At 36.7% G+C, this 16,327-nt stretch overlaps 1 protein-coding gene across 1 annotated transcript; it reads right to left on the bottom strand.

Moving 5' to 3' along the window:
• Nucleotides 1-4,668: 4,668 nt before the first annotated feature.
• st8sia2 (ST8 alpha-N-acetyl-neuraminide alpha-2,8-sialyltransferase 2) lies at nucleotides 4,669-16,070 on the bottom strand. The gene is made up of 6 exons (XM_057348728.1): nucleotides 15,754-16,070; nucleotides 13,659-13,706; nucleotides 12,712-12,867; nucleotides 12,363-12,620; nucleotides 9,722-10,015; nucleotides 4,669-7,468 (listed from the first exon to the last, which is right to left on the bottom strand). Exons 1-6 carry the CDS (start codon nucleotides 15,849-15,851, stop codon nucleotides 7,183-7,185), a joined length of 1,140 nt encoding a protein of 379 aa, XP_057204711.1. The 5' UTR covers nucleotides 15,852-16,070; the 3' UTR covers nucleotides 4,669-7,182.
• Nucleotides 16,071-16,327: the final 257 nt, after the last annotated feature.

Raw genomic sequence — 16,327 nt, 5'->3', positions numbered from 1 at the left:
TTTTAATCTTCTGGAAAAGCTGGTCTACATACCACAGTTGGTTACTTAGCAACTGTAACTGGATCAGCCCTTGGATCCCTCCCACTTCTCAGTCCTGCCACGTAGGCATCAGGAAACAGACCAGGTGTTGTTTTCTCATAAGGAATGGCCCTAATATAACCACACTCTCAATTATTTGTATACATATACAAATAAAACTACTTTAAAGAACCACATTATATTCATAAAACAAAGGTGTTCACATTTAGATGCTGTTGTTTATTCTGTGAGTACTGGAGTATTAGAGCACTGACTCCCATTACTGATGTGGTACTACATACATTTAAAGAGATTTTGGTTGAAGTGAAATGATATAACAAAGAGCCCTCTTGTGGCCTTTTCTTTAAAATCTGTGGTGATATTGGACCTCTGGTGATATTAGTATGTGGATGCAAAGTAGCAGTTTTGTTCAAAACAAAACCATAAATGAAAGTTTGTTGACTTATAATAAACCTATATCCAAACTGTACTTCTTTAAAAGTAATTATAATGCTTATTTGGAAATAACACAGATATTAGAGGAAAGGACAGTCATACAGTTGAGTAATTAATTGAAAGAGCAAAATAAGCCACCAACCCACACCAAGACTTTGAAAAAATGAATTTGATTTCAACTAATATTTATTGCACTACATAGCTACTAGTAGTAGCAGGGTCGACTGACTGAATCTGTGTTAATTGCGCCATCATGTGGCATAGTTGTATAATGGCACTGTGTACAAAAAAATTACACATTCTTTCTCACCACATTCAAATACCACCTGAGCCTAATCTAACAATAAAGTATTTTCTTCTCTTTGACTTCATACATATTGCCATCTTAAAATAATGATATTGACAAGCATGAAACCATTACATATAATGCAGACAGACATACCTGGCAACACTCGTTTATAATTTATAACTTACAAGTTTAATTTTCATATATTAATGTTAAAATATTTACGTTAGCCTACTTCAACTCATTTTCAGCATAATGGCCAGAATTTAATTACATGTAAAGTAGATGTAAGTAAATTTGAAATTTAACAATGTTTACAGTGTAGCTTTCTGTCAGTGACAATTTGTAGCCTATAGGCTACGTAAAAATGCTTAATGTGAGTTCATACATTTAGCAGTACAATACAATATAAAGATCAAAGTCAAACATGAGCATTTGCATATGTAAGTATATTTAAAAAGCGTAGGGAGTTTAAAATGTTTAGAAGTCTTTTGTGCAGATAAACTATGAATTGTTTCATAATTCATCAGACTTGTGAAACATTGCCAAAGGTGGTCAACACGCTTTTCCTCTTAAAATGCAAGCATGCGCATCTTCCATAACCACACGTTGGTTTTTCATCTCGAGGCTCTTCCGGATGTGAATAACGCACATTTCCTCCTGCCGACAAGCATTCCCAGGAAAACATCCTGGATAATGCGCTGAGCGGCGTATTAGTGGAATACAACGAATCAGACAGAACACGGACGCCGCGGAGGAACAGATTAGAACCAAATACAAGCAAAATACTGGAGATTTCTGATGGCTTTCTGGAATTGTGTCTGAGAAAATGCTGTCTGTGATTTTTCAACATCATACGTCTTCCAGCTGTTATTCACATTTCGAGTTATAGAGCGCAGACCTTCGCCATACTGACTTTTGATTATACAGGACATTAGGGAAAGTGTTGAATTTAAAACATTATGTTGCCGTATTGTTTTACAGTTGCTCTTATTGTTATTGCGCAGCAGGTCAGCGGAGAACCGCGTCCATCCTCAGCAACGCAGCTGAATTCAACATTATCCCCTCCAGAAGAATATTCATTACATAATGCTACAGACGCAAATGTTGGATCTCGCATTTCTACCATTTTAAGGGATCTTCCTACCATCAAAGCAATTTCGATTTCCATCTGCGTAATAACAGTCTTGCTTATCACATGCCTCGTCATAAAAATATACAGGTAGGCTAACCTATAGAATTTGACACAATGGTTTAATGCTTTATTCGTTTCTGAGTTCGTGCAAATAATGTGTTTGTAGTTTCTAAAAAAACTGCATCTATTCTTGTCATCTGAAAACGTTTAGCAATTTATACACTGTCATTGGACAGTATAGAGACAAATCTGGATTTCCTTTATACATAGAGGTTAACTTGTTATTCCGTCCCTGACTTAATCCTCTAAGGGATCAGAGGTGCCTGACTAAAGTACTCTCAACTCTATTAAATATACAAATTATTAAACCATTTTGCTTATGTGTTGTCTTATCTCCATTGTTTTATTCAGATCTGGTAAGAAAATCAGAAAAACTCGGAAGTATGACATAATCACGACTCCCGCCGAGCGCGTGGAAATGGCACCTTTAAATGAAGAAAATGACGATGATGACGACTCAACACTGTTCGACGTCAAATACAGGTGAGTGACACATGATATAATCTGCAATAACATAACATCAATTTAGTTTCGTTTTACTTAATATCGTTAATATTTCTCATTTTGTGCTGCTGGGCACATTCTAATATGTAATTGAATAAGAAGACCATTATCAGTTCATCAGTTGCCTGTGAATGTGAGTGACCTCATAGGTCACAATGGAAAGGGGTGCGTTATTTGGAGGGGTTCCTGAGCCTCGATAGCTGACTGCTCCCCTTCCGTCCTTTCAATTGTTCTTTGACTGAGAACCTGCTTCCTTTCGCATAGCTTCTTGTTTGCCAGCGATTTATTGCCAGTGAGACTGTTTGATAGTGAGGCAAAGCAGTTTTACTTTGACTTTTTTTGCATACCTGAAACTTGATCATGTGTGTTTTTATTTTTTTGTTAATCCTATTAAATTACTGCCTTTGCTTACTTGTAGGTGAGGCTACATTGTGCATTCAGAGTCATTGCTGAAGATCCCTTTTTGGATACCCCTGCATGAGCACATCAGTAGCTACAAGGATTGTGTTCCCTGCATCACTGATTTTATATTTTCCCAGTAGCCTACAGCATAATCTCCAATGGAATCATCTGTCAAATTATATCAAACATTTATTGGTGTATTCATCTGTCCTGAAATCCCAAACCTGTCAACATGAAATCTGAGTTTTTTCCTTGTTCCTTTGTGAGTATCCATTCCCTAAATGCTTAAATTACAGTCTTTATTTCCAGTGTTCTGTAAAAAGGATTATTCAAATTTCAGGCAGCTTATACCCATTATGTATATGTTTTATCAAAGCTGAAATTCAAGGTTAATTTTATGTGTATTTGACAAGTTTTAGATGTGCTTAAATCAACTGGAAAGTTTTACAAAGAATAGATCATAGGACCTATACGTAATAGAGGTGTTTGTCTCATGGATAGGATCTGATTATTGACGATGTTAAATGTTTGTTCCAATACTGAAAAAAGGTCTTTATTCTGTTATGTGTATGTATTGTATGCAAATTATTCATCCGAAATTGTTTATTTTTAGAAATCAAATCTTATTTTGATTTAATAAGAGTAATGTATTACAAACCTCTATATTTTGAGAATATGTATCTACTACCACTAATTGTGCAACACTGTAAGGGTTGAATGTATGTATGAGAGAAGTGGGGTTGGAAGATTATTGTTGACATATTGCTGCTCTCTGAGGTTGGATATACACACCCCTGTTTTTTAAGATGAACTATTTAACAGTGGAAAACTGCTGCTCCACATGACATGAAGGGTTTAAACATGTATTATGTTGTTATCATGTGAAATGCACCAGATTTAGAATTGCATTGTGCTTGGAACAGCACTTTTAAAATGTCTTAAAGTTACAGCGTAATATTGATGTATAGGTTTATATATATATATATATGACCATATCTTATCAAAATGCTCCTATATAAATGAGTGATGTCTTACATCTTAGGGCCAATAAGAATATTTAATGAATTCCAATTTGTTTATGTAGATGTTCTTGACTGACTAGAACATGTGCTGGATAAAGAATCTAATTTGTTTAACATGATTGGTGAATATATTTTACGCAAGTATAAAACAACACAATGTAATTTTACACTGTTCCAATTTGAAGGAGGTATTGAAGATAAGCTTTGCCTATGACAAGTTTAAAGGCTAATGATTTTTGAAGTGGCTGTAAAGCTGCACTCTTAAGAAATTATTTCTTTGACGGTTGCAATAATATAAAATTTTAATTAATTTATATTGCTAAAACCTTTTTGTGTCTGACATGTTTGCTATACACTGGACAATTTTCTTTCTAAAGACAACGGTATCTTTGTGTGAACTGAATTGTAAACCTTTCGTAAGTGTATTAAATCTTTAAAAAAATGTTATGTACTTTTTCAAGATTTATGATTAGCACAAAATAAAGGAATTAATAAATACAAATTTATCAGAATTGTCTGACAATATTTGTTGAACTGTGCATAAACTGGGTTGACCTTGAAAATAAGTTAGTATATCTAAGAGCCGGCACATATACATACGCACTACCGCTGTTAACCAGTAACCTGCAATGGCTATTAAGCAAAGAACAAACTATTAGCCTTAGTTTTCCCATTTACTCAGTTTTTCCTCTACCTCTCCAGCGAAAAGTCGGTTTATGACCCTGTAATTTTTTTGTTAGTATTATAACGTAGCATCAAATTATTTGGCAGACAGTTTGGCTTCATATTTATTTTCATTAGACAAGTACAGTACATGTCACTTCAATACTAACAGAAGGCAGACACATTTTGTTCCACATTCAAACATTTTATGTGGAACTTTTTTGGTAAATGAAACTCCCATCCTGTGTGGCATCCTGTTTTCCTTCATAAATGAGAAATAACTTGTGAAGAACCACATAGAATATTGCACATTCCTTTTTGCCCAACTTAAAAGGGCTATTTATTCTGTTAAATCTTCTTATGTAAAAACAAACTTATAAAGCTGAAATCATGCTATGGGTCGACTACTCCTCACTCGTTGGTTACCCACAAGCCTTTAAAACCCCACCACATTTCCAGAAATTAGCCTGACAATACACCAAATATCTTCAAAAATGCTGTGGCTCAGAAATAATAAATCATGTTATTTTTCCTGGGCAGGAGTCATTCTGCGGCATCCTGTGTTGAGATTCTCCTCTCCTCAGTTCCTGCTCTTTTTTTCTTTATAGCATAAATCTTCCACTAAGCCATATCACTTTCCTGTAAGTTGCTTCAGCTCGGGTTTTTGAATAACATGTACACTGCATGTCCTAAAATATGCCCCGGATGCCAAGAATTTCACACAATCTGTTTTAGTTCTGTTATACAGATGAGACAAAGAAGCTCAGAAGTCCAAAGAATTTCCAAAGAAATGCACATCGTATGAGCTATTTTGGGTTTAAGTTAATTGGGCCTCCAAACACACAGGTCAGTCATAAAATAGAGACAAAAGCATCTCCACTCTTTCCACGAAAAAGAAAACACTGATAATCATTAACATCTTTAAAGCAGGGAATGTGGACGGCTTCTGAATGTCCTAAAACTGTGACCCAAAGTCGGCTGCACCCTAATTAAGTTGAGTCATATTGGTTACAGACTGTTTCTATTTTTTTTTTAAAACACAGAGGTTCTTTTGCGGATAAATGCATTCATTATGCCGATGGCCCTGTTGACGTCTGTGGTGAGACAATTATCTATTTTTAACTTAACTGGAGACATAATAAGACCAACATGTAGCGCAAGAGGCTTCATGTTTTCTTGACGGGTCACATGGTTCAAAGCACATAAGTGGATCCTCGCTAGCCTGGTGGGTGCAGAAAAAAAAAGTTAAAATACTTGATTAACTGAAATACTTTTCTCCCTCTAGACAAGAGGAAAACATGCCCAACTTCTAAGAAATACTTATCAGACCTGAAAGCAAATTTAATAAATGTGTATGACAGATACTTTTGGAAAAATGTGTCATGGATGTTTTTAAACACGCTGGAAAGACAGCAGTATTTTCTTATTATAAGTTATCACAAATACATTTATTAAACATGTAATGTATCACATACAAAAGATATCCAAAACACGTCACCCCCTGCCTCCCCCCCAAGAAAAAGCACCCTTAGATACAGAAATACCGTCAGTAGTCCAGAAACATACTTTGTGGCTTTAACAAACTCCAAAGTTTACATAGTGAACGTCCCTAGACGCTGTTCACAGATGACCATCCTTTGGTACACACGAGTGTGTGAACAGCTGGGTGTGTACTGGATTTGGCTACATTTTATCTTTCCAGTTAACATTCAGTGTGTGGCTCCATTCACTGTGATAGCTGCCTTACTATGCAAACACTATATCCCTCAGAGGCTTTTCCAAGGCTTGTTCCACTTGTAACACAAGCATTACTGCACATTTCAGAGCTTCGGTAAATAAGACAGAGTACATTTAACAGCTGCTTACTGTCACTACTTAACACTACTACACCTCTTTCTAAGGCAACTTTATCAAGTGTCATTTGAGTATTGATGCAGCATAACATTCTTTTCCTACTTGAGGCACTACATTATTGTCATTGAAAAGAAATAAAGTGGTAAAAATCCTTGTTTAAAGAATTAAATGTCAAACCTAATTAGAAGTGGTGCAAAAATGACAAATATTGACATGACTGCCATACATTCAGTCATGATGTCTATGGGCTTAACAGACACATAGACTGTAAAGGCAACAAAAATGACATTCTCAACATAGACTGTTTACAAAAAACTTTCCCAGAAGGCTAATGCTGTTTTAATACTAAATAATGCAAGTTTATCCTTTTACAGAAATGCTTCCATCTTGTGGACAAATTGAAGACATACAGTACAAAAAAGTAAACTGTATACAATACATTCAGTGAATCACAATGAATATAAGACTTGTTCTGGGTTATGAAGAAATAAAACATCCCCAGGGACAAAAATGGCTCACCTTTTTAAGGTTAAACACTTCCACAAAAACAAATGCCCCCTTTTCTGCCCATATTGCATTTTCACATTTGGTCATATTCACCTGAAATATTCAGGTAATCACATTTTTTCACAGCATGTTTCTGTCATTTTGTCTATGTGGGTCACATTCTAAAAAGTCCACAGGTCCTTCTCTTCCAGTGTGTGACGCACAATCATTTAACCACAACACAGAGCTAACCTCCTTAAAAAAGCACCATCCAAATTGCTGTAGTAAAGCAAAGCTCACGTTGGATGTTTACATGGCCCAGTGTGCAGTCGCAGTGCCCCCTGTCTGTGAAGAGCACTTAAAGTCCTAAATTCCAGAGGCATTGTATGGGGACCAGCGCTAGATGTGTACCGGTAAGTTAGTGTGTCGTAATAGTGATATTTAACTGGTTTGCCATCGGGATCATTAGTAAAAGGCCAGAAGCCATACAGGTGGATTTCATCACAAAAGCGTGTGGCCATGGTGTACATCAGGAGTCCGGTGGTAGGCCTCTTTATCTGGACATGATTGGTCAGCCAGTACCTGCAGAAAGTCAATGAATATCAAAGTTTTTTAATTTGTTACACTCTAATGCTACCCATATGTCCATCTAAAGGGGGAACATTGCTGAAACAATAGAAAAATATTAAATATTAATATTAGATAATTATTATATTATTATATAAATTATGATATAAATATTATTAATATATTAGTTTGGTGCAAAGTATTCAATTACATACAAGAAACTCTTTGTAGTTTGGGACGGACTACAACATTGATTGAGATTCGGTGGTTTGATTGCATCATTTGTATTGCTTTATGGAGGGGGACTGGCAAATCTTGTTTCTATGGTAACATCACCTGCTCTGATTGGTGGGTCTCAAACAGTTGGGGTCAAAATGGGTTCTCAGTCCAAAAATCTTTAAGAAATCCTGCTCTAATCAGTGCGTACTTATATTATATAATACTAATATTAGTATTATTATCCATTTTGTAGAATCAAATCCATTATTTGCTTTTGTAAACCTAGTAAAGGAGGAAGAAGACACCTTGCACAGTGGCATGCTTAACTGTTTCAAATCCATGAGCAAAATCCATAATAACACTGAAAATGCAACCAGGAAGTAAATAAACCGAGAGCTAATGTAACTGAAGATGGAACTTCAGCTGCTGAATATAGGCTGAATCCTTTTTTCAAAATATGCTCGTGCAACACTCCCCTTTACACAAACCTGATGGCTGCACAGCCCTTCTGCATTTAAATAGAGAAGATCAGACAACTGAACAATGTGCATTAAGATGCACTGAGCCCTCTCCAGTCTAAGCAATCCACTCACCCCTGAATAACCTTCACAATGGGGCTCTCTCTGTGTATACGTGAGGTGACATTCATTCAGAACTGCTGAGACCAAAAAAGGGGGGCTGGGAGAAAAGAGCTGGAGATAACAGGGGGTCTCGGATCTGGTATCTCAAAGCGACATCTGGACTTTTCATTCACTTCAGTTGTACATTCTTAGGGCCCTTTTTTCTCAAATTTCGTTTGAATCTTTCTAGTGTTTTTACTAGGCCTATACAATAGTAATATATTTACCCACATGAAAAATAGCTAAAAGTAACACACAGTATACTGTAGTATTTACTCATAAACTATAGTAAAAAACCTACTACAGTGTTTTTAAACTTTATGGGGAGAAATCCATAAAAGAAGGCATAATGTACAACCATGTTCATTTATATCAGTATCTTCCCAGTCCATTCTCATTTTTTTCTTTTCTTTTTTTAAGTCTACAAAAATTTAGCTTGTATTTTTTAATAGCACATTTACTTTTATTTACTAGTAAATTAGACTATTTACTATGAAATTACTGTTATCTAAGGAAATGATAAAGTTTATACTACAGTTTTTAGGTGTGTTATAATGTGTTAAGTTAACAGGACTTAATTTGATTTCAGTGTGTACATAAACTCTCTCAGAGCTGTTCTGTAGATTAAGTTTATGCTACGTTCTGGTTAATTAAAAATTTGCCAAATTCCGTGCCATTCTGCGTTATACAGCAAATTCTGTTTTAACAGCTGGATTTCACAATTTGTCCGTGTTTTCATAGGACCCTACATTCTGGGAGAATGGCAGATTTGTTGAGATTGCTCAATGATGCTTCACAGTGTTTCAAAGCAGTTCATATTATAACTTAAACAGTACATTTATATAGTTTAGCCATAAATGAAAACTATGTCGTTATTTATTCCCCTTTAATGAGGTTATTTGTTCATAAAAAACACACTTGTAAAAGAACCCACTTTTTAGCATTTAAATAGCTACCACATATTGTAATGGTGGTTTGCTCTCAATAGAGCATACAGCGGACAGATGTCTCTTGCTTGACCTTTAATCTCATCCTGGCCACCCACATTATACAGATCTAAGGAAAAACCTTCCTGCTAGGTGTATTGTGAGAATAGTAGATTCCAGGCACTCTGCTCTGAGGGAAGCTTGAATAGCCCTCTTGAAATATGCAGGGGTCAATGGAAGAGGCAAAGGTTGTGTTATTTAAAGAGAACCTCACAGCGGGCCAACTACAATTGAGCCCAGAGGAGATGGAATTCACTGAGCAAATTTACAAAGACTTTCTGTAAGAATACAGATATATAGATGTTGGTGCGCACTAGAGCAAAGCTCAATCGATTCATAGGAACGGCCGCTTGCTGTGAGGTGGCGGATTTGAACTGTATCGATACTAAACTATAAATAGCAAGAGGTTTCATACACCTGATGATAAATACACAGACACATACCCTCGGACCGCATGCAGCAGGCGCAGGGAAGGAAATGCGGTGCGGACATTTACAGTGTGTAGAAGAATGAGACGGATAGCCCACTCCACTCTTTCCTCTCCTCCTTTGGCCATGAAGGCGGGGATCCACAGCACGCTTCCGCTGAGGCTCTGAAGCCTGCGGACGAAACGCTGTACCCACTCCTCGCTGTTCAGATCCTGGAAGGCACGTTGCACCACGGAAGGATTCATGGTCACCAAACTGGTCCGCAGTCCCACGTCTGCTGCATACTCCTCCACTGGAGCCAGGTTACACCTGCCAAACATACACAATTAAGTTAACAGTTATTTCAGGTTAAACTGATCACATTACACATCACAATACAGATCCAAAACGTTGATGAGCCCTTTAATAGTGCCTAGTATGTATACCTGTACAAATGCTATTTTTTGGATGATTAAAGGTCCAATGTGTAATTTCTTGGAGGCTCTAATGACAGAAATGCAATATAATATACAGTACATACTGTAACTGTCTTCAGAGGTTATGTTTAAGCGTTATGTTTTTATTATCTTAGAATGAGCTCTTTCTATCTACATACACCGCTGGTCCCCTTGCATGGAAATCACCATGTTGTTTCTACAGTAGCCCTAAACGGACAAACTGCTCTACAGAGTGAGTTTCGTAAATACGTTATCTCCTTCTGCAAAGAAGCGCAAATATGTGACGACATCTTAGTCCTGTGTCAGCCACCGTAGTGGTTCGAAAGGGAGGGGTGAAGTGATCCGTTGGTTGCACTTTGAGACACTATTGCCCTATTCCCATTGAGAGACTGCAAACAACAAAACGAGTTTATTTCCCAACATACCTTCAATTTATCAAAGTATCCAACACAGAGTCTGCATTATCTTTAATCGTCTAACAGATTATGTCCATACAGAAGACAATTACTGAATACTCTAGGCAAGTATCTTTCAGATCTCATCCATCATTTCACTTCAGAATCCATAAAACAAGACAAAGGACACATTACGCTACTGACTGAGAACAGGGTTACTGACATTATCATCTTACCACAATACCTGGAAAAACCTTTCCACTCAACGCTGGCACCATGCCGGCTGCTGAGGCTCACCTATCACTCTCACACATCCACACAGCCTCGTCCTTGCCGTAATGAACAGCCATGCCAACCACACAGGAGGGGTTTAAGTTCCTCCATTACCTAATCTGAGAGGCTCTGTGTTTTCCTGGACCAGGACTGAATGACATTAAAGCCCTCAAAGTCACGTCTGGACTGGGCTCTTGAAGAGCAAAGAGCAACAACAACACCTTTTTCTGTGGTAACAGGGAAGTTTGTGTTTGTATTTAACCAATAATAATATTAGTTTCAGGGCATTTCCTATGTCTTATATACATAAACAATAATTCAATTAATTTAAATATAAATGATTCAATGAAAATAAAAATGAATTATACTACCTACCAAATTCACGTTCTCCATCCAACACTTACACCATCCAAATCATCAAACACTACACTAATTATTGCACAAAGCACATTTCTGTAAACAGGAAACTCTAAGCAGCCAGCCAAGAAACCATTGTAGTCTGCAGGAAACACATTCAGAAGACAAATGAACCTTTGTTACTTTCAGGAGACAGTCTAATTACGTTTCCAGAGCTATGACTTAATATGACTTATACAAATGTCAAATTTACTCAGATGGCACCTAATTGCAGTACATTTCACCCTGTGATTCTGAAAGCCTGCGGGCAATCAGCGATTGCAAGTTATGCCAAAGAACAGGACTGACAGCTATACCAAAAGAGCATTGTGTCGTGTCCAGATGAGATTTGAGCTTTAAAATCCAACTGCATTGCAGTTCAAACATGAATTTGGTGCATAACCAGCTGTAATAATACACGTGTTATGTTAGATTAATGTTACATTAAAAACGGAATAATAATGTAATAAAGAAATTGTTATGTGGTTCCATGGTAATATTAATAAATTAAGGCTGGACTGTCAAAGATACCGTTTGAAAGCACTAACACTATTACTGATGATGAAACATCAGTGTAATATTTATATTACAGTTATGAGGAGACTGGGGCTGCTAACCACATCCAGTATTAAAGGGATAGATCACCCAAAGATGAAAATGATTTCATCATTTATTCACCTTCATGTCATTTTGTATGGCTTTCTTTCTTCTGCAGAACAGAACATATTTCTGTTGTAGGAATCTGGCAACCTAACAACACTGGACCCCATTGACTTCCATCGTATGGACACAAAACCACTGAGACATTTCTCAAAATATCTTTTGTGGTCCACAGAAGAAAGAGTCACATACAGGTTTTAAATGACATGAGGATAAATTATTTATGACAGATATTTATTTTCTAGGGTGACCTAAGAGCACAAATACTATAAGAGACCACAAAAATAAAGTTGGCCTGAGAAGGGTATTACAGCGATCAATTAGACAATCATATGCAATGTTTTTTTGGGGGGGAGGAAAAGGAAGTTTAGTTATTTATTCTCTAATATTTCATGAAAAGTTGTTTTATGACACCGTTTTATGAGTATTGTTTAAATTTGGTTTATCTCAATATGACAAAACAGCACATTGTCTCTTTGATAAAGAAATGTTTACCTAATGACAAAGTCGTGTGAATCAATCTCTTGACCACAGCTGCTATTCAGTAATATCCCAGAATTCCCTATGATTGCACATCGCTTGTGATGCTGGTTCTTCATGGGGGATGCTGTCGGCAAGAGGTGATACAGGTTCTCAGTTATGTTTGTTGTGCTCTGGCGGTCAAAAATATAATGAATGACATCTCCAGGCTTAAAGGTGCTCTTAAGAATTGAGATGTCCCTCTCAGCATCCAGAAACCTCAAGATGTTTTTCCTGGATAAGGAATCACAGCATAACTCATTAATCAAAGTCAGTTTTAACACATTCTGTATTCTTCAAAGTTGCCATTGTGCACATGTTATACCTAATGAGGTTGGACAAGGTTCTGTTGAAAGTCCATTCAGGTGAGGACAAGTTGCCTGTTTTGCTTTGTATGTGTGAGAGTGAAAGTGGAGAAGAAGAGGCCGTGCCTCTTCTGTAGCTGACTAGTGAAGTAGGGTCAGCATTCAGAACTGAAGTTCTGCAGGAAAGAAAGACATAAAAAGTAATGTGTGTGTGCAACTTCGACAAGGCTACAAAAACAATGTCTTAAAAAAATGGCTGCTATATCTTAAAAAATAATACAACTAATTCTCAAAACCTAAAGGTCCAATGTGTAATTTTTTGGTATCTATTGACAGAAATGCAATATAATACACAGTACATAACTATATCTTCAGAGGTGTATAAAGACCTTACATTATGAAGCGTAATGTTTTTATGACCTTAGAATGAGCTATTTCTATCTACATACACTGCTGGTCCCCTTGCATGGAATACACCATGTTGTTTCTACAGTAGCCCTAAACGGACAAACTGCTCTACAGAGCGCGTTTCATAAATACATTATCTTCTTCGGCAAAGAAGCGAAAACGTGACAACATCTTAGTTCTGTGTCAGCCACCGTAGTGCTTTGAAAGGGATGTGCGAGCGGTGGAGTGAGCCGTTGGCTGCAATTCGCAACCTCACCACTACATGCCGCTAAATTTTATACACTGGACCTTGTAACCACATAAAATAGCTCACATTTGATTAAACATTAGCAGATATAAAAAATGTTTTAGCACTCTGGGTTCATTTTAATCTCAATAATTAACATGCTTCTAAAGAAACAGGTCGTAGCATAATTTACATTTCAAAATCCTTACTTTAGCCTAAAGGGCCAAACCACAACTGAAAAACCAGGGAGTTGAATATTTGCACATTTGCATGTATCCTAATAACATTTTCTCTGAAAAGATCATAAAAGATAAAACACATCAGATTACAAACCTGTTAGACTGAAGGACAAAGCGGAACTTCTGTGAATCCTCAATGATCCTATGAGCAGGGGGTATAACATATTCATCATCATTAACCAGTAATATCACCATTAATAATTTGTTTTAAATCCCATCAGTGAGTAAATAATAACTGAATTTGTGTAGATGCGATTATGCTTAGAATTGTAGAAACATTATTTACAATAATAATACATATTTAAGACTGTAATGTGGGCCTTTTCACTTTTCTATTTGAAATTTCCTAACACATTTCTAAAATACAAAACTATTGATGGGAAACTATTGATCAGCATGTTTTGTTAAATGACAGAACCTATACTTATTTACCCATTAAATATTAAATCAATGTGGTTAAAATTGTATATCTTATAAGATATATACTAATATTGATTTCATCTAATAATTGTACAACAGCATTTTTTCAGCTATTGAATGCAAGATGCTTTGTTTAGAAGATTTATACAGTGTGTTTATCTTACAACTACTAAAAGTCTAGTTGATAAACCTGATGAATGTGTATATTTTACTTGTTAAACAGCAATATTAATGTTTCATTGAACAAATCAGTCCAATTTGTCTACCAACATAATAACGTCTCATACCAAAGTCACGGCTAAATCTCTCAAAATTCAAGGCAGCAGATTCAAATGCAATTTCTGTTTTGCTGTAAGGCTTTATAAACTGCTCTCAGACTGTATTTGCACTGGAGATACATTGTTTGATATTAAATTTTAGAATATAATCACTTGACAAATCTCACTGATAATCTGAGCAAAAATGACATGAGGTGTCCTCTAATGTGTCTGTCAACTAGCAAATGAGGCGTGAAAACCCCAACTGGGAAGTTTACAATTAAATTCTGTCTCTGGGATATTTGGGGTAAGTTAGCAAATATGAGGGAGCAATTATTCCCTTCCCAAGCTTAATTGATAAACATTATTCAGTGTGGCAGAAAAATGAAATAAAAACACTACTTTAAAGAGCAAGCAAGCCTATACTTTGCAGAAAATGTAAAATGTGTTAAATCAAAGCATGAATCATTTGATAAATTAGCCACACCATGCACATCTTATTTGAACCTGTAAGAGAGTGTTGTTTTTCCTCATGCATTTATTCTTACAATTAATCTATCTATGCCTAAACATTCTGCTAACTCGAGAGCATTAAAGTGTATGTCCCAAGGCGGTAAGATTTGCAATTATGTAAGCCTGAGGATTTCAGCCACAGGGTTTAATTATAGCTGAAGAAAGGCAAACTGTTCATTGTTTGTCTCCGAGCTGTATCTTTAAATCAAACTGTAATCCTGTAGATGCCACAAACCACAGATGAGACCGACTTTTCACTTGTCAGAAGGGAGAGCAAACAGAACACGGTCAATTGCAGAACAACTCCAACAGACCTACCTAACATTACATCCAGCCTTTAGATCACCAGGGTCAGCTACATTTGTCTAATGATTCTCATTCAGGATATTTTACCTAGAAAAGTCTGAAGATGCTGATATGCTATCACGAAACTTGATTAATAAACTTGCTAATAAATGGATATGAGATTAACCATCAAATATTAATGATAACACATTCCATTCCAATTACAATTCTACAAAACTACCAACAACTAAACCAAACTGATAAGAACTAAACCAATTGTATTATGTGTACCCTCAAATGTAAGTATGCCCATGCACAGGCTGTTGCTTTGCAAACAATAGTCCTCCTCAGGACCCAAACACATTGTCTCCCACATCCCCAAGTCTCTCCCTTTCCCTGACTTAGAAAACGCATCCAAATCCATGCTTGATGTCATACCGAGCCCCAAATATACAAAATGCGCAGTCAAAATAAAACACATAGTTGTTATCTTCCGGCAAACATCTGTACGACATTCATACAAGCATGCCGTTTTAGATGGACTGTGTCCATTGTTTGAAGTAAAGCGGTCAGGCTTCAACAAAGTCTCTCTGGCGAGAAGCAAAGCGCGGAGGAAAAGGGTTAACACAAAGACGTATTGAAACAAAGAGGGGAAAATGTAACACGGCTGTAAATCCGGATGGTTTATTGCAGGTTATTCCCGAATTTACTTACGCGATTTCTTCTTCCACTTCCGATATGTCGGCTATAATGACAAATAAAACCAAGGCAGTCCCGATCCCAAACATCAATATCCTCAGTTCAATAGACATGACTTGACCGATGAAAACGTCTTCAGGTTAAACTATAAAGCGCAATATCGTGTTTTCTTACACAGGGCAGCACACGCGGGTTCTCCTCTTTTATCGCTCGACCATTCTCACTGCCTATGCAGGATAACCGACAGTATATTACATTTCCCGTCCATCAGATTGTTTCATCCACCTTCTGAAAGTGGCATTGAGATCATGCAAACACGGGCGCCCTCTCTGCTTCTCTACTTCAGCTGACACTATGAGAGGTGGAGGCTTGCCGTTCCCTTGAAACTTTCACCAGCATCAACTCACATAGACGCTGTTCACCACTGGAACTGGCAGAATATGAATATGAATATAAAATACCAACATATTCTTAATATGAATACAGTACGCAGGCACGTGTTTACTTAGTTATCTAAACTGAGATATTTCACAGACTTCTATTTTTTTAACTAGTTATAAATGCCATAACCCAACAGAAAACCTGCATT

Source organism: Triplophysa rosa, linkage group LG12, assembly GCF_024868665.1.
Source record: "Triplophysa rosa linkage group LG12, Trosa_1v2, whole genome shotgun sequence".
NCBI classification, from domain to species: Eukaryota; Metazoa; Chordata; class Actinopteri; order Cypriniformes; family Nemacheilidae; genus Triplophysa; species Triplophysa rosa.
Note: the sequence above shows the minus strand (reverse complement) of the source record. Positions and strands in the feature narration are given on the sequence as shown.